Genomic DNA, 20,044 nt, shown 5'->3' with positions numbered 1-20,044 from the left:
GTCAGGAAGTGCTGTGGCATCGCCATTTAAAAACCAGAAGCCAGCCTGGAGGACAGATGGCTTTCTCCAGGTCACAGGTGACTCAGGTGACGTATCCCTAGTGTCTCCAGAGGCTGTGGTCAGCGTGACAAAGGTAAATTAGAGCCGCAGCCATGGCTTCCCCCTTCTGAAGAACAGATTTATCTCCTTAAAAAAATATTGAAAATAATTGAATTTCAATTTTGAAGCAATATTGAAATTCTCTAATAAAGTTAGAAATGATAGAAAATAAGTAAAAGCAAACATGTGTAGCAACACGAGACATTTACATAGCATTTGATACATAAACCATCCATACAACCAAGTGGAATGGTCATCTTTGTCTCCCTTGTGTCTATTCCCCAACTCCACCACATGGAACACACTCATCTTCCCATTTCTGCTATCTAGTTTGGTATAGATGACTGAGCAGCCGGAAAAGTTTGGGGAGGTAAAAAATGAAGGTTAATCTTAATGGATTTTGAATCCCTGAAGTAATTGAGCTCTTGGTTCAAACATAGTTGGAAGCCATGTGTGGATTGCCAATTCTTGTAATGCATCTGTGTATCACTGCACCAAACCAAAAAGTCATTTTTTTTTAAATGGGTCAGGGATAAGACCCAGGGGCATTCAACCTTTGAGCTACACCTCCTGACCCATTTTTTATTCTTTATTTTGAAACAGGGTCTCACTAGGTTGCGGAAGGCTTCACTAAGTAGCTGAGACTGTCCGCGAACTGCGAGCCTTCTGTCTCAGCTGTCTGGATGCTTGGATTAAAAGCATGTGCCACCATGCCTGGCGTCCTCTGCCCTATATTTTTATTCTTCATGTTGAAATAGGGTCTCACTAAGTTGTGGATAGCCTCACTAAGAAGCTGAGACTGTCCATGAACCGTGATCTTCTGGTCTCAGCCTCCTGAATGCTGGAATTACAAGGGTGGGCCACCATGCCCAGCTTAACAAGTCATTTTTGTTGTCTGAATATTTTCAGTCCCTAACCCTGAAATACAATTGTGTTTGAAAATTATAGCTGACATGAAGGATTGTTAGACACCAGAATGGGTTTTTGACAAAGACTATAGACTCTTATAGAAAAGCAATTTTTGAGTTTCTTATTAACAGGATAAAGTGCCATCATTTGAGAAAAAGAGTTCCATTTTCTTTTATTAAGTATAGTTGGTTTAACCACCTGATACTGTTTCTGGAAATATTATCTGGGGTAGGCAAAGTTAGAGAGCTTTGTGGTAGAAGGAGCCCTGTTAGTAGGTCAGTGACTATGATGGCTGTTTAACCAATTGGGTGATAACTTCCTGTCCTCATGCCTACCCCCACGGGTGTTAATGTATCAAGCAAGAAAGTAAAGAATGGAAAACTGAAATAAATCGTGAATAGTTCATGCAGAGTAAAAGTATAAATTATTTACCAAAGTGCCATCCATATCCTTATTTACCCAGAAAACTCTTAGAAAACACCAGGTACTTTTGTGTGACTAAACTATTAACTTTGTTGACCAGAGATAAAATAAAATTAAATCTTCCTGAATCACATGGATTGATGAGAAGAGCTTAATATTAAGAACATCCAAATTGATCTGATTCAAAACTATAAGCCATGGTACATGAATATTTATGTGTCTATGCACAGGGCATGACCTATTATCAGTTTGAAATTAAGTTTGTGGTTCAGGACAGCATTCTTAAAAAATGAAATCAAATAGTATTAAAATATATTACCACAATGAAACCTAGTTACTGGCCTATAGTATAAACTGTTTTTCTTATTCTAAAATTATGGTTACTACAATTTGAAAACTGTAACATTGTCCTATATAATTCTCTACAAACAAGGGAGTAAAGAAAGCACAAATCATTAGGCTATCCTAAAAAGAAAAGACCAGGAGAGATGTCATATTACAAGATACCTGTGAGGGTGGTGTCATAAGCCATGGAGAGTAAATAGTTACATCACTCTTGATTATTATAGCTTTAATAATATTGAAGAGTCACTCTCTGATAGTCACTATATATTTATACTCTCAACCATCATTGTTCTGGATTATGTATCAGAATGTGTTTATTTGAAAAACTATGTCGTGTCGGGCGTGGTGGCGCACGCTTGTAATCCCCGCACTTGGGAGGCTGAGACAGGAGGATCGAGCAGGTTCGAAGCCAGCCTCAGCTGGCTTAAGAGACCCTGTTTCCAAATAAAAATATTAAAATAGGTCTGGGAGGGTAGCCCAGAGGTAGAAGGCCCCTGGGTTCCATCCCCAGTACCACCAAAAAAAAAGAAAGAAAAAAAAAAAAAGGAAAAACTATATGTCACAGAAGTCAAAGGGCCCTGGCTTTGAATGTTAGACAGAACTTTATAGGTTCCAATCCCAGCTTGACCCCATATAAACTTCCATGGTTTAAGTGTGTTCCCCCAAACTTCACAAATTACAAACTTAATCTCCAAATTTATATGTTAATAGTATTTTCAGGTAGGGGTCCCTATGATTAGATTTAATCATGAGAGTGGGTCCCATGATGGCATTAGTGGCTGTAAAAGGAGAAGAGACCTGAGCTAGCATGTTTGCTCTGTCTTATCATGTGACCTACCCAGCATGTTAGGAGCAGCGAGAAGGCCCTCACAGGTGCCAGCACCGTGCTCGCGCACTCCCTAGTCTCCAGACCTCTAAGCTAAACGATCCTCTGTTCTTTGGAATTTACCGTCTGTGGTTATAGCAGCCCACAATGGACTAAAACACAAACTAAGTGACTGTGGGGTAAAGGAGTCACTGAATGTGTTTGCTAGCTTTCTATTTTAGAAAGTGTGCATTAAAGAAAAAAAAAAAAAAGGCAGGGTTGTCTGCAGTAATGTTTGTAAAGTGTGTATGGCCCAGTTTGGAAAGGCCCAGCACACACTTGAATCTTAAAAAATAATGACTGTTATTATTTGCTCATAGACTAAATAATGGGGACGTATTGAGGACCTCTCAGAGTCAGCTCAAGTGTCAACACACTTGAGGACATGGTGATTACCTCTGACTTGGTAAAAGCATTATAAAGAAAATAATGCACTCATTAGTGAGTTCTTGTGAATCATTCTGGTTTTAAAGCACTGTTTCTCGCCGGGCGTGGTGGCGCACGCTTGTAATCCCAGTATTTAAAATGCTGAGACCGGAGGATCGTGGTTTGCAGACAGCCTCAGCTACTTAGTGAGGCCCTCTGCAAATCAGTGAGACCCATTTTCAAAATAAAGAATAAAAAATAGGGCAGGGGGTGTAGCTTGGAGGTCAAATGCCCCTGGATTCCATCCCCAGACCCGCCAAAAAAAAAAAAAAAAAAAAAACTTTCTTCATTTTTTTTAAATGGAAAAAGAAATGATCAGGATCCACTTAGACTATTATTTATTGCACCGATATCAAGTCAGAGTGATTGTGCATAGAATGACTCTACTTCGTCCTGAAATTTTGAGCAGATTCCATTTGGCCTTGCAGACAAGTGGGAAGTTGGTAATTGGAGAACAGGCTTGTTCCCATCATCCGATGTGAGTAAGCAGTGTTCTGTTCTCTTAGATATTGTCTCTATTCAGTAGATGAAGAAATAGAAGTTCAGAGAGGTTCAGTTAACTCACTGAAAGTCAGAGGGCTTGGTGAGAAGAGGATAGAAAATTAAATTCAGGTGTGTTAGTGTTTCCACTATCCACTAACAATGTCCTTTCTCCTTTTGCTTCATGACCCCAAATATACAAATTATGCCATGTTACTAGCTTTTTTTCCCCCCTTCTTCAGAAAAAGCATCGTACGAGGCCTCTGTGTGTGTTCACTGAATTGGCAATAGTTCCCAGAGATGTTTTCAGCATTCCAGCTTCATTATGTTACTAGTCCAGACAGAATCTACACTTTTCAGAAGAGAAGCGATTTTATATTAATTACACCACTCCTTTTAATCTCCAACAATATTTACAAAAATAATTAAAAGGGGTAGTTATAATTTACCACGTGTGTGAAGCGTAATTAAGGCGAAGGAATTAGCGTTTCCTTTGACAGTATTCCAGCCTCACACTTACCCATACAAGCAGTTTGAAGAAAACTCCATCTTCCAAAGTCTGAACTTAAAAACCTACTAACACACTGCTGATTATATGTGAAAGATAAAAAAATAAAAAGGATAACAAAAAGCTTCACCGTTGAACCTCCTGTAACAATTAAAATAGAATTGAATAAAATAATTTCTGGGTAGAACATAACTTTCCAGAAACATGTATGGAGAGCAGTGCTTAGCATCCTTCTCTTGAAAAACTGGTTGTTGTTTTTTTTTTCCAGTATTGAGGATGAAAGCCAGGGGCATTGTACCTCTAAGCTACACCCTCAGTCCCATTTTTTATTCTCTCTTTTTTTTTTAAACAGGGTCTCTCTGAGTTGCAAAGGACCTCACTAAGTAGCTGAGGCCGTCTGCCAACCATGATTCTCCAGTATCAGCCTCCAAATGCTAGGATTAAAGCGTGTGCCACCACGCCTAGCAAAACACGGTAGTTTGTCATCCTTTTCCGCTCCTCGTTTCCTTAGAAGGGCTGACTTTTGGACATTTTTTTTTCAGTCTTCATGGTGGTAGAGGGATAAGGGGATGTCCTTTTGTTTGTCCCTTCTTTACTTTAGTGCCCCAACACTACCCTCCTTTGTCAGCAAATTTGCAATGGTCAAAAAATATCCAGTCCCCCTGCCTAATGAACTTACCCTCCCTCACTGCTACTCTTCTCCCAAGCAGAAGGATGTGCTATGATACCAATGTCTGATGACAGTTTCTTGTTTAATTTGCAAAATAAATACAGGCAGTGGCTAACAGTATGGCCTGGGGCGTCAAACAGACCTATCACAGCTTGCTTTTTACTAGCTGTGTGCTCCCCCCCCCCCATGGTACTGGGGGTGGAACCCAGAGGCTTTCTACCTCCGGGCTATACTCCCAGACCCATTCATATTTTATTTTATTTTATTTTGGAAACAGGGTCTCACTAAGTTACTGAGAGCCTCACTAAGTAGCTGAAGCTGGCTTTGAACCTGTGCGATCCTCCTGTCTCAGCCTCCCAAGCGCGGGGATTACAAGCGTGCACCACCACGCCCGGCTTAGCTGTGTGGTTTTCCACAAGCAGCTTGGCCTCTCTGTAGGAGAAAATGCTGATTTCTACTGTATGGCGCAATTGCAAGGACCAGATAAGGCAAATAGTCTCCTGTTGACAAAAGGTGTGGCATAGGCTTGGCCTTGGCATGGAAGTTCTTGATTAGGAGAGTTCTGTTATTCCAAGGTTATTTGCATTTTAATGTCAGGAGATGATAACACCTCTGTCCGAAGGAATGACTATTTCTGGATGAGATTCTAGGCCTGAGGACAAGCAGACATCTTGGAGAAGGTAGTGCCTGAGTTTGTCTATGTAGGTAACAGCCTGGTCCTCCTAAATGTGGTGTTTCTGTTTAACAAGAGGGAAAGTGTTTTGGAATGAAAAGTTTGTCACATGAACTTTATTGACAAAGGATCTCATTGATGGCGTAATGGTTTTAAAGACTGCATATGGAATGAACCAAATATATCCAAAGGATACAGTCATTTCATTTTTCCATAGAACCCAAACTACTCAGATGTAGAACCAGTGTCACCCAAAGTGTGGTCCCTAGACTAGCAGGATCAGGCCCACACGGGAACTTGTTAGAAATAAAAATTCCTGGTCATCCTTGGGACCGGCTGAATCGGGATCTCTGGGGGTAGCCTAGCTATCTTCATTTTACTAAAGCCCTCTGCGTGACTCTGATGTGCCCCCAAGATTTGAAGAGCTTTGTTACAGAGCACTTGTTACAAGCCTGGAAGCTACGGGGATCCAGACACACTCATTCTACTTTGGGGTCCTCCTAAAGGCCCTGGGGAGTGTGCATGGCCCTGAATTCCCCATCTTCACTCTGCTACGTCAAGGACACACAGACATAGAGACAACCTTGGGGATTTGGGCTCTATTGTATCTTGACACTAACAATGAGCTCGGTTTTGTTAGATATACTTCTCTGTCCGTGCTTTCGTTTTGTTTGATTCTTCAAGTTCTGTACTTAAGTATTATTTGTGTGTAAATTATCAATTAATAAGAACTATCTTCATCTTGCTTTTTCTAATGGACAAGAAGCGTTAGAGAAAAGAAAAATTAAGAACTTTAGATGTAGCAATGACAGCATTGCAAGGAGTTTGGTTACTTTGGTTACTTTGGTATCTACACAGAAAAATCGTATGTAGACAGCTGTTACAGAGACGAGTTAATGAGCTTGTATGTAGCTATGTAGGTACAGATTTTTGTCTGCTCTATGTGACTTTTCCAACCTCATCCTTCCTTCTAACATTGCTACACGTTTTGTGACCATGTTTTTAGCTATACGGTGCAGGTTGAAGCACAACTTTAAAGAAGTAATGTGAAAGAAGAAGGGCTCTGTGAAAGAAGAGATCAATTAATACTCTAGGAGGTTCTTGGTGACATGAAACCAGTCACTCCATTTATGGCCAGAGTTGGTCTGGTGTCCTGGCTGGCCAGGCTGGTGTGTACTGTTTTCTCTACCATCATAACACTACCTTCTCAAGCAAGTTGACATACACACACAAAAACTTGTTAGTCCACAGTTGTGTTCCATCATGCTTGTTTTGAAAATATCTAAGCCATTGTAAGCCAGTTTTCTCTGTATACTCTATCCCCATCAAGGATTTGTTGGTATTACGGTTACAAACCAATCTACAGATTGTGTAGTTTCTTTTCTGGTATGGAGATTGAACCCAGGGGCATTCTACTTCTTAGCTACACTCCAATCCTCCCCCACCTTTTATATATTTTTTATTTTGACACAGGGTCTTGCAAAGTTTCTCAGGCTGGCCTCAAATATGCGATCCTCCTATCTCAGCCTTCCAAGTACTAAAATTACAAGCATGCACTGCCATACTCAGCTTAAAATGTGTAGTTTTAGTGTTGTCTTACTTTATTTTGCTCCATTAAAATTTTAGGAAAAATTCCATTCAAAATTTAGTATGTTCAAGATGACATAGCCAGGCATGGTGGCACGTGCTTGTAATCCTAGTACTTGGGAGGCTGAGACAGGAGGATCACAGATTGGAGGACAGCTTCGGTTATTTAGTGAGACCCTCCATAACTTAGTGAGACCCTGTTTCAAAATAAAGAATAAAAAATGGGGCTGAGAGTGTACCTTGGAGGTAGAATGCCTCTGGGCTCAATCCCTAGTACAACAACAACAACAAAAAAGACATTTATAATTCATTTTCATGTTCAGTGGCCGACATGCAAGACAATCACAGGTGCCAGACATAGAAGGGTGACCCTCAAAAATGATGTCCATGAGCTGGGCGTGGTGGCACACGCTCAGCCCTTGGGAGGCTGAGACAGGAGGATCGCACAGGTGCAAAGCCAGTCTCAGCTACTTAGTGAGGCTCTCAGCAACTTAATGAGACCCTGTTTCCAAATAAAGTATAAAATAGGTCTGGGAGTATAGCCCGGAGGTAGAAAAGCCCCTGGGTTCCACCCTCAGTACCACAAAAAAAAAAAAGAAAAGAAAAAGAAAAAAACGATGTCCATGCCCTAACTCCTTGAACTTATAAATCTGACTTATTTTATAAAAAGATCTTTGTAAACGTAATTAAGGACTTTAAGATGAGATCATGCTAAATCCAGTGACTTATCCTTAGAAGAAAAGAGGGAAGCACACAGAGAGATGCAGAAGAGAATGGGGTGGACAGAGGCAGAGCTTGAGTGACAACAGGGCTGCCAGTCAAGGTGTGGACGGGATGGCTGGCCACCATGGGATGGAGGAGGGAGGCCCGGGACAGAGTCGCCTTCAGAGCCTCCAGAGGAGCCAGCTCTCATGACACAGTGCTTTCAAACCTCTGGCTTCTAGAACTGAGAGAGAATAGTTTCTGTTGTTTTAAGCTAATAAGTTTGTGGTCATTTGTTATGATAGGGCTAAGAAACTAATATAGCAGCAATACTTTTTATTGCTTACCACTACCACATTTGTAAAATGTGGGCATGAGAAACTGTCTTAAGGAATTCAGTTAAGGAAGGCTTAATATCAGGTTGTTGAGTTTCTGTTTCTACCGAATGGGTCATAAACCCTTAAGCAAACAGTTACCAAAGAATATGAAGTCAGCTTTCAAAAACAGGAGGCACAGCTATTGGCATTTTATTAATTAGAAAAATATGAATATGGAGAAAGTAGCATCATGAAGTGATAGTGTAGCTATCTTGACATCTATAGACGTTAAACACGAAGTGTAGAGATGAACAGACATTCCTGTGGTAGGTCTATAAGCATTTTAAGGCTGCAGAGGAGTGCATGACATTAGTCTCATAGTTACTTTTTTTTTTTTTTTCTTCAGTCCTGGGGATGGAACCCAGGGGCATTCTACTTCTGAGCTACATCCCCAGCCCTAATTTTTTTTATTCTTTATTTTGAAACAGGGTCTCACTGAGTTGCAGAGGGCCTAACTAAGTAGCTGAGGCTGTCCGCAAACCACAATCCTCCAGTCTCAGCCTCCCAAATGCTGGGATTACAAGCATGCACCACCTTGCCCAGCTTCATAGTTACATTTTTTTTTGATTTGGAACACCTGTGGATTCATTTACTCATTCAGTAATTCGGCAAATTTATGGAGTGCATCTTATGAGTGTGATGCTGAGAAAGAAGCAGTGTCTAAGAGAAATTCCTCACCCTGTACATAGCTAGTCAGAAGTGTAGGCAAAAGTAGTCAGCCAAATAAATAAAACACTTGTACATGCTATGAAGGAAATAACTAAGTTAAATAATACCAATGAAAAGAGTCTTTCTAGTCCTATTGTTTTGGCATTAAGAAAGCAGATTAAAAAAAAAAAAAGCGGATTAAGCGGGGGGTGGGGGGGTGTGTGTGCTGGCACAAGTTTATAATCCCAGCATTTGGGAGGCTGAGATAGGAGGATTGCGGTTGGTGGTAGCTTCAGCTACTTAGTGAGGCCCTTCACAATTAATGAACCCTGTTTCAAAATAAAGAATAAAAAATAAGGCTGGTAGCCGGGCCTGGTGGCACACGCTTGTAATCCCCGGGCTTGGGAGGCGGAGACAAGAGGATCGCACAGGTTCGAAGCCAGCCGCGCTGGCTTACTATACCCTGTTTCCAAATAAAAAAGTATAAAAATAGGTCTGGGAGTGTAGCCCGGAGGTAGAAGGGCTTCCAGGAACCCCAGTACCACCAAAAAAAAATAAAAATAAAAATAAAAATAAATAAGGCTGGTAGCATAGCTTGGAGGTAGAATGCCTCTGTGATCCATTCCCAGTACTGCAAAAAAAAAAATTAAAAAAAAGAAAAGAAAAGAAAAGAAAGCAGATTAAGGATAATTGTCTTATTTATCTATTTATTTATATACTATCTTTTATTGGACTGAAAAAGCCACCTGATAAGGATCCTACTCTTATTTTCTGCTGTTTCTGGATTGTGAGGACCCTGCCTGGCACATAGTGGACACATAGTATACATGTTTATTATATTTGTTAGCTGACTAATAAAAGGAGCCTGTGTAGGATTAGAAAGTGTTTTATTTATGTTTATATTACATTTGGTTTTGAAATTCTTTTTCAGCTGGCTTTTTTTTTTAAGGAGAAAATTTTTTCTGATAAAAATATATGAAAAAATAAGACCCCATAATTGTAGTAACATACAAGCTCTAGGGTCAGTGTTTGACCTAACCACCTTGGTTGTCTCTATTTCTAACTATGGCATTTGCTTTCTTATTTACAATTGCCCTATAAACTGTTTTTAGCAAATGCTGGTTAAAAACTTAAAATTGTAAAACTAAAATTGTCTTTTAAAACAGTTACAGAGAATCAAGACATTCAAATTCTTTAAATTCTATTTTAAGAGCTCGTTAGCCTGCTGAAAGCACAGGTTTACATTTAAAATTATCCCAAATATAGTCATAACACCTCATTCTAAATTTGGAAGATTTAAAGAATTTTGCTTTTTATTTTTCTTTTAGCTGTATTTATTTTTAAATCAGTAAGAAAATTTGAATATCCTAAGAGAAAAAAAATGAGCAAAGGATAGAACTAGAAACTGTCATAAATGAATACATTTTAAAAACAAAGAGAAAAAATAAGAAGAAATATAAGCACCCAGAAACCAAATGCAAGCCTATTAAACCCTTGTAGCAATCAAGGAATTGAATTTAAAATAATAAGGTACCAGGTTTTACATATCAATTTAGAAAAGACGCAATTTGAGGAAAGAGGACAATGTTATTGTGAACATAATAATTCTTTCAACCATTTTAGGAGCAATTTGACAAAATTAACCTTAACAACATATTCTCCTTTGGCCTATTGTTTTCATTTCTGAGACTAGATTTTTTTTTTTTTTTAATTTTTGGTTCTGGGGATTGAACCCACTGAACTCAGGGCATCCTACCCCTGAGCAATAGCCCTATCCCCTTATATCTTATGAAACACAAGTATATATACAATTTTAGCTCTAAAGATAATTTAATGAAGTGTTACTTGAGACAGCAAAGTATTAAACATCATCTAAATGACCAAAAGGAGTGAAATAAAATTGTGGCATATAATCTAATGCACTGGTATTTAGCTATTAGAAATTTTACACCAGTTTATTTATTAACCTAGAAAGATGTTAAACATGTGTTCAGTAACAACAACGAAAAATTAAATTAAAAAATAATTGTTACTATGTTGTATAAAAATGTCTGCATGTTTTGGAGAGGGATAGAAAGATAGGAAAGATATATTTAAAGGTGGTTTTTGTGGATGAGTTTATTACAATTGCTTTTCAATATTTTTCTTGTTTCTTCATAATTTCTGACTTCTTATGGCAAAGGCACACACTTTTAAAGTGTGTGTGCTTTAGTTAAAATGTAAAGAGAAGCTGGGCGTGGTGGCTCATGCTTGTAATCCCAACATTCAGGAGGCTGAGACTGGAGGATCGCGGTTCACAGACAGCCTCAGCTACTTCGGCCCTCCGCAACCCAGTGAGACCCTGTTTCAAAATAAAGAATAAAAAATTGGGCAGGGGGTATAGCTTGGAGGCCAAATGCCACTGGATTCCACTCCCAGACCTGTAAAAATAAAATAAAATAAAATAAAATGTAAGTAACATAGTTTTGCTTTAAAGTTCCCTCCAGGAGACTATAGAAACCTGGAGAGAGAACATTGAGTGAGCATTTTACCTAAAGAGATACCTACCTGGTTAGCTAGCCTGCTGCAGAGGAGCTGCCTAGAATCACAAGTGGTAGAAGAAATGTAGATATAATGTCAAATTGGTACTCTCAGACTGGCTAAAAAGTAGAGATGGGGTGATAAAAAGGAAACTAGGATTCTGGTGTGAGGTTGGACTGACAACTCATTCTGGAGAGAGAATGTAGAGGGCCAATCTGCAGGGCGCAGTTACTAAGTTTCCTGAGATCAACCATCACTTGGGCTCCCAGGGGTAAGAGTTTTTATTGCAGGGTTGTCTGTGGTGCGAGGGAGCAGAGATCACTGAAGGGTCTATCTCAGGGAAGAGGGGATGAGTAAATTGTGGGTGATGGCCACCACATTTTGCTATGCATCCACAATTAGAAACAGATTTGCAACTAGCAAGGTGGTTGGATCTGAAAAGATCTGAAATGAGGGTTGTCAGATAAAAGTACAATATGCCAGCTGGGCGTGGTGGCGCACGCTTGTAATCCCAGCGCTTGGGAGGCTGAGACAGGAGGATCGCACGGGTTCGAAGCCAGCCTCAGCTACTTAGTGAGGCTCTCCGCAACTTAGTGAGACCCTGTTTCCAAATAAAGTATAAAATAGGTCTGGGAGCATAGAGCGGAGGTAGAAAAGCCTCTGGGTTCCACCCCAAGTACTGAAAAAAAAAAAAAAAAGTACAGTGTGCCTAGTTAAGTTTGAGTTCTGGTAAACAGCCAATACTGTTTTAGGATCAGTAGACCCCGCATATTTACTAAAGCCATAGCACAACACAAGTTGTGAACAATTAAGTTTGCTGTGTACACAGGCAGATCAACCTAGCTTTTTAATGAGAATACATGTCAAACGCATCGATAGCTTTTATGTTTGCAGGGCCCTTTCGCAGGGATGATTTCTCTACACTAAGAGAGGGCCTTCAATGGTCGGTTGTTGATGCTGAGTGTGGTTAACTCAGTTCTCAGTACCTGAGTCCAGAAAGAAACTGTGTTGGAAGGCGTGTGCTTAGCATGTATGAGGCCTTAGGGTGATCCCTAGCCTTCTCTCCCTCCACGGACACACAAATTTTATTTATTTTATTTTATTTTATTTTTTGCAGTTTATTTCCTGAAGTCCTGGTGACAGTGCCTGGTTGATATACAGAATATGGGTTCTATAAAATATCTCTATATGGTACTCTGGAAATTCTAGCAAAATTAAGTGGTAGGAAAGAGAGTGGGCAGAACTCAGGAGGAAAAAAGGCCTTAATAATTTTATAAACCTTATAGAAAGTGAAACTAATAAATCAGTTAAGGCTATTGCTTCATTTAAATTTACTCCTGTGTGTGTGTGTGCGGGGGTGGGGTGGGGTGGGGGTTGTACTCGGGATCCAGCTCAGGGACTTTCTACCTCTAAGCCACATTCCTAGCCCTTTTTATTTATTCTGAAACAGGGTCTTGTTACGTGGCTGAGTCTTACAACATTGCCGAGGCTGTCCATAAACCTGGGGTCCTTGTTTTTCAGCCTCTCAAGTACCTGATTTGCTCTTTTATTTATTTATTTATTTTATTTTTTGTGGTACTGGGGTTCCTGGAAGCCCTTCTACCTTCAGGCTACACTCCCAGACCTATTTTTTATATTTTTATTTGGAAACAGGGTCTCTTAAGCCAGCGGGGCTGGCTTTGAACCTGCGCGATCCTCCTGTCTCCGCCTCCCAAGTGAGGGGATTACAAGCATGCACCACCACGCCCGGCTAGATTTACTCTTTTAATAGAGGGACATGCTTACGTTCTTGTAAATATTAACACGAGAATATCAATAAACACGAACCCAAAATACATGCCTCTGAGTAAGTTTTACTCTTTTAAAAGCCTTTTCTTTTTAATATTATAGCTGATTACAAGGAGAGCTTTAACACGATTGGGAACATTGAAGAGATCGCATATAATGCTGTTTCCTTTACCTGGGATGTGAATGAAGAGGCGAAGGTGAGTGGAAGTATAGTGCTGAGTCTCTGTTTACACTTTTTGGTTAACGTGCCCGTTTTCTGCAGAAGATGCTTTTTCTAAATCCTCTACATGTTGCTTCCTACTAACATGAGCCAGAAAAAAGTAAACAAATCTCTACTCTTTTTCTAGAAGTCACACCTTTTTTTTTTTTTTTTTTTGGTGGTACTGGGGTTCCTGGAAGCCCTTCTACCTCCGGGCTACACTCCAACCTATTTCATACTTTTTAAAATTTGGAAACAGGGTCTCCTAAAGTGCGACTGGCTTTGAACCTGCACGATCCTCCTGTCTCTGCCTCCCAAGCGCGGGGATTACAAGCGTGTGCCACCACGCCCAGCTAGAAGTCACACACTTTTAATTATGCTCTGCCCAATTGCCTTTTTTGGGAGGCGAGGGAGACAAAGGAGGGCGCCTCTCCTCTGTGGCCTCCTGCAGAATGTAACAATCCAAGCTACGTATCTCTAATATTTCAAGCCATACACTCCATTTTAGAAATTGGAGCCAGGAAAGGTGATTTAGAAAACTTTTTGTCCCTGCACTACAGAATTCTGCAAAGGCCCCTCTTGGGCCTCTCAATGCAGCCTCCAGAGACAAGCCAGGGTCCAGGGTAATGTCTTCCTGGGCTAGTAACCTTGAAATCCCAGGTTTAAGCTGAGCAAGGGAGGGCTGCAGGAAGCAGGGCTGTGGATTTCTGAGCTTCACTGACTGAGATGCAGCCACAACCATAACCACTTCTTTTATTGATTGCTTGACATTTTTCTGTTCCTCTGAACTTTTCCTATGCCTGGGTACTAGCATCGTTAAAAAGTACAAAGGTAACATCTTCGGTGAGAGATGCACCAAGGACAGGTGCCACCATTCCCCAGGTGTGGACAAGAAAGCAGCTGCACTGATACTCAGATTTTCTCTCTGGTCACAAAAGCCTCTCGGACTTTATGAAAACTCCAAACCTTTCTGCTATGTCTACTCTTCTTTCTGTGTTCCTTAGCTTCTAATCCTTTGTCATTATTTAGCACTTAAAGAAAGCTTTCCGATGAAATCTAAGCTTGTTTTCTGCTTCAGTTATATACCATCTAGGTGAGTGTTATAAGACTTTGTCTTCTCACTCCCTACGAAGTTAATGTAAACAACTCTGGTCAATGCTTTATTGTCCGCGGGCAAGGGCAGGCTGGGGGAAAAAGGAACTGGCTGGGAGTTTGCAGCATGACTTCCAGAAGAAGAAGAATTGCTCAGTGTCTCATTTCACTCATGTATGAAACAATGTAGGTGAAGTTGGCTTTGAGCCCAAGAAGGGTGACTCGAATGGGCACACAGTGACAGGGTGACACTTCCTGGAGAATGTTCCAGGGATCAGAACCTCCAGGCAAGGAAGCAGGCCTTGCCACACAATGAGGAATCAGGTGCTGCACGGAACTGCAGGAAGGTTTGTCATAGAGGCCCACTGCTTCTCCATTTAAAGTTCCCTGCTGGAGCCATGTGCCTTCAGCACAGCACCGATTTCCTCCTCAGCTGCCTGAGCCTGCTCTACCTGCCCCTCCCTCTTCCAAGGACACCGCCTCTGTCTGTACCCTCCCTAGGCTCCTGCCTAACCCTTTCACCACAGCCAGCCCCACCTTTGCTCTCTGTGCTTGCTCTCAGACGGAGTGGTAGTGTGTGTGATGGTGTGTTACTGAGGAGGGACTGGAATCCTCAGCAAGGTTTTGAACTCTCTGGACCTCCATTCCTGAATTCAAAACAAAACAGGCAGGTAGATGCTTCCTGCTGAGGGTACAATGCATGATCAGCCAGTGCTCTGCGGAGGGGCCACAGGAACCAATGACTGCCCAACAGAATGAGCAGAGAAGGCAGTGCCCACCTCACAGTCATTGGGGGAGAAAACAGGATTGCGTCCCTGAACGTGTCTCATCAGTATTAAAGCAAGCTATAAATAAATATGAGCTGTCACCATTGCTCTAATTTCCATTATCGTGCAACCCATGACCAAGAGTGCTAGTGGGTGATGCGTTCAGTATTATAGTTCCCTCTGCATACCGCCCTGCTTCTCTCTCCTTCCTCCCCATACGCGTTAGTGAGACTGACAGTGACACCGTCATGTGTGGACATCCACCAGGCGATGTGTGCAGGTATGTTTGTATCACGCTGCATTGCACTCTGATGTAGAATTACATGCACCAATGAAAGTATGAAAAAGTGTTATGTTTCCATGGGAATTACTTAAAGGCCTAAATTGGAAGGACCACATCAATGATGGGAGCTTTAGGCTCTAAGGTAAACCAGTGAGATGGCCGATTTGGGGTTGAATTGATCATTCAGCCCAGTTCATCTCCTATTACTCATGTGCCATCTGTGAGAGCTCACTTTTCTTGTTTAAATGTGTGTGTGTGTGTGTGTGTGTGTGTGTGTGTGTGCGCGCGCGCTTTGTCCAAAGCAGACAAGTTTTAGTTCACATATATTTTCACAAGTGGCTTTGGAGAATATTTTGTAGTGCTAATTGTAGCAAAATTTGTTTTATTTTTATTTTTTAATTTTTTGCAGTAATGGGGATTGAACCCGGGACATTCTACCTCTGGCTACCGCCAGCCTATTTTTTATTCTTTATTTTATTTATTTTATTTATTTACTAAGTTGCGGAGGGCCTCACTAAGCAGCTGAGGCTGGCTTTCAATCTGCGATCCTCCTGTATAATATTCCCAAGTACTGGGATTACAAGTGTGTGCCCCCACACCTGGCTTAATTTTAAATTTTAATATTAATGACTATTACTTGGTTGCTGTAATTGTATGAGGTCTGGTTTAATCAATAAGGAATAAAAATCGGCCTAAATAAATTTCTACAAACTAATGAAAAACCTTTAAAGAAAAACAATAGAAGTTAAATCCACCTCACTGGGGAGGCTGAAAGGATTTTTTATCTGCAGACCTTAAGGCATTTCCTTAATATAGTATTGATCATATATAAGCTAATTGCAAAAAATAAAATAGCATGGTGGTTTAAAAAAAATGGCTTTCATCAAATCAAGTGAAAGGTGTCCCTCAGCTGGGCACAGTGGTGCACATCTGCATTTTCAGTGACTTGGAAAGCTGAGACAGGAGTTCAAGGCCAGACCGGGCAATTTCATGAGACCCTGTCTCAAAATAAAACTACAAACAACTGGAGATATGGCTCCGGGGTAGAAGGCCCCTGGGTTTGATCCCCAGTGCTGCAACAACAACAATAACAAAAAGTGGAATTGTTTATAATTTTCATATTGTAAACTCTTTTTAGGAGCAGTTGCATTTGTTTTCAATTTTTTATTGTTAACATCCACCCAGAAATCTTCCGTAGGCATCAGGGCCTGGTGTCTCATTCAGCATCACGTGATGTTTCGGTTTATGTGGGCAGAGGACAAACTTGTGATCCTTAGCCTTCGTGTGTCCACAGAACTAATGTGTGTGTATTATGCATCTATGTACTTATGCTTCAAATCTTAACATTTTACTCACATTTAATAGCAATAGAATTATTTTTAGGAGCCGGTTTCCTAGATTATTTTGGATAACAATGATCCTGGCGGCTGTGGGTCCACATGTTTGCAAAGCTCTTCTGCAGTACTGACTGCTCTTTCTTGCTTTCCCTAGACTCTCTTCTGGAATTTTCCCTGCCTAAGCTTGGTGGACATTTGAGTTTTTATGCCCGACTATATCAGCCCCAGACAACTGATACACAATTTATTTATTTTTATTTTTTTTATTTTTGGTGGTACTGGGGTTCCTGGAAGCCCTTCTACCTCCAGGCTACACTCCCAGACCTATTTTATATTTTTTAATTTGGAAACAGGGTCTCTTAAGCCAGCAGCGCGATCCTTCTGTCTCCGCCTCCCAAGCACGAGGATTACAAGCTTGCGCCACCACGCCCGGCCTGATACACAATTTAAATCTTCACTGGCTTTCAGCGTTGGGGAAGTAGGGACAAAGCAAAGGCTTGACCAATGGCAAGCTCAGCCCAGCCTGCAGCTGGGAGGAATGGGGTGAGGCGCGCTGCCGCCACTCCCTGGCTCCTTGGCCTGTGCTTCGAGAGCCACAGAGAGCTGCAGCAGCCCAGAGGCAGGCATGAGTCACCATGCTGGAAGGGAGGTGTTATGACGTCCTTTTTTTTCTTTTTTTGTGGTACTGGGAATGGAACCCAGGGGCATTCTACCTCCAAGCTACATCTCCAGCCCTACTTTTTATTCCTTATTTTGAAGCAGGGTCTTACTGAGTTGCAGAGGGCCTCACTAAGTAGCCGAGGCTGTCCATGAACCGAACCGCAATCCTCCTGTGGCAACCTCCCAAATGCTGGGATTACAAGTGTGTACCACCACGCCTGGCTTTATGACAGCCTTTTGAATGCCCACAAAAGTGATAAATCTTAATTCTTGAAGGAATTTTAAAAACACTTGTGGATCCATCTCAACAGGCTGGATAAAATCAGAGGGTGTTTTCTTCTTTTTTTAAACAAGATTTTATAAACCAACCTGAAGTGATGCTTGAAGCAATGCTACAAACATGCTCCAAGCCACCGCAGCATCATTTGAGAAAATGGTACATTTTTCCAGGATAATTGTTAAAGGATGGCCTTTATTTGAATAGCCAAGCTTTGTGCCTTTACTAAAAAAATCAAATAAATAGCCCAGTATTTGGTCCAGTATTATACATCCTTGCCACATATGTATAACCAAAGCCTGGTGATAAGGATTGTAGAGTTTTCCAGGGCCCACTTCTATTTCACTCTTTTGTGGCTGACTTATAGATTACTTCTATCTCTCCCCTAAGCACAAGCAGAGGAAAGGAGAAGACATGAAAACGTTAATCATTTCAGTTAATTTAATTACAGGAATAACATTTAGTCGGGGAAGGTGTTAAAACTATTAGTTACAAGGTGTGGGGATTATTCCCAGACTCCTAGGGTGTCAGTTGCAGTCTGATTCTGGCAGAACTATTGCAGGGTTCTTCCACTCAGAACTGGTTCTGCTTGTTGTGCCAAGGTGTCCTTCTGCAGGATCACACGAGCAGCCAGAATAGTGTCCAGCAGGACCTACTTCTTCTTGGAGTTTGTGCAGTCTGGAAGCCCATGTACTGTGAATGGGTTCCTGGTTTTCTGGTAAAATGTAATGCGAAAGGGTCCCTGGTTTTCTAGGTGGGTGAGACTCTGAAGGTCCAAACTGTCACAGGCTAGGAACTGGTGGGGGATGGGTCCAGGGCTGTGGAGCAGAAAGAACCTAAAATGAAGTTCAGATGTCCAAATTCTAGTTCTGGCACCAGAGTAGCCAGCATTTGACTTCCAATATCTCATCTTCAATTTCCTCAGCTGTAAAAGTCTTAAAATGGGGAGGAAATCTCTACAGATGATTAAGGTCCCACCCATCTGCTTCTAATAGGTGGACTTCTATGCCACATTCTCTCACAGGACTTCTCTGTACAAGAGAAATTCCCACCCAAGGTCCTACTCAGTTATAGAGGAGCAGTGAGCTCAGGTCCCAGCACTGAGCACGGCCTTACTCCAACGACATGGCCCCAGAGCAGGAGTGATGAGCAGTGAATCTCACTGCCCGCTTCCCTTCCTCCCAGATTGCTAAGGAGAGTCCTGCAACTCGGCCCCTTATTCTTAACCGATGCTGTTTTCTCTGTCCATAATGACCTCAAGATTAACCTAACCTCAGTGTGCAACAGAAACGTCTCTCCTAGGACCACAGACGATGACTTGAGCATTAAGATGCTACTCAGTGCCTTGCACAAGCATTGGGGAAGGTTTCCTTTTTGTATGTTTTCATGGAAAACCATACCAATGTCCCCTCATTTCTATGCTTCACCCTTGTCACAGTTTCTAAACTTCTTAGGAAGCAGTTTTAAAAAACTGCTTTGCATGCAATCATTTTAAATGATCTTGATCCCATAAAAATATTTCTCCTCCCTCAGTACTTTCACCACTGAATAATCAGAGACAAATCTTTTATCAGTCCATCCTCCTACTCCTCTGATTTTTAGGAAAATCATCATAATTCACTAATATGAACCTCTGTGTGTATGGGGGCGGGGTCATTCTTTGCTGCTTTCTAGCCCAGCACCTCTGCTTGTAGAAGTAAGTGGTTACCTCCTGTGTGGCGAGGTCTCCCTGCTCTCCCAGTCCACCTTTCCTGTCGAGCTGCAGGAGAGGATTTAGGAAGTTGGCTCGTCCTGTCCTCTACTACATTGGCTTATTAGTGAACATTCTTCCTGCGTGCAGAATTGTGAGAAAATCTTTCAAAAGAAAGTTGTACTCAATTTAGAGAGGGCCAAGGGCACAAATAGAGCATATGTTTTCATCTCTATTAACAAATTTTTTGTGTGGCAAGATCGAGGATGGACAAGACAAGGCCTGGTTGGGATGGAGTGAGGAGCAGAGAAGCTAAAAGATGTCCTATATAATATCTCAGGTTCTGACTCTACTATGTATGACCTTTGACACACTAGGCTCTGCAAGATTAGGCAGATATAGAGAGATGGATGTTCCACCCAGGTCCTCCTGAGTCCAGAACCCATGCTGTTAACCATTCTCAAAGAAGGAAATCAGTATTTTTTTCATGTAGAACAAAGCATGTTGTAATTTTAAGTCTCCAAGAAATGTGTGAGTTACAACTTATGTGGGTCCAGAAAGAAAGAATTTAAATGGCCAGTCTTGTTTCCAGGAGCAAAATGATTTAATCAGGTCACCCTCCTTTTTTCACCTGCCCTGTTCTTGCACCCTCCTCTCCCAGTCCCAACAGAGATAGAGACAGCTCCTGGCCCAAAGCTTCCAACACCCGGGATCTCCCT

The 20,044-nt window shown here is 41.4% G+C and overlaps 1 protein-coding gene across 1 annotated transcript in view; it reads left to right on the top strand.

The window, feature by feature from the left end:
• The window catches only part of GRHL2 (grainyhead like transcription factor 2), a gene marked incomplete at both ends in the record, with an annotated part of 113,389 nt that overhangs the window by 43,312 nt on the left and 50,033 nt on the right, over positions 1-20,044 (top strand). Inside the window, one exon of the mRNA XM_080694440.1 lies at positions 13,123-13,217. Within this exon, the coding sequence (XP_080550566.1) occupies positions 13,123-13,217 (95 nt within the window). The remainder of the gene's footprint in view (positions 1-13,122; positions 13,218-20,044) is intronic.

This window comes from Muscardinus avellanarius, assembly GCF_963383645.1.
Source record: "Muscardinus avellanarius genome assembly, chromosome: 4".
Lineage (NCBI taxonomy): Eukaryota > Metazoa > Chordata > Mammalia > Rodentia > Gliridae > Muscardinus > Muscardinus avellanarius.
The sequence above is the reverse complement of the archived record's forward strand: the minus strand, read 5'-3'. Positions and strand labels throughout refer to the sequence as shown.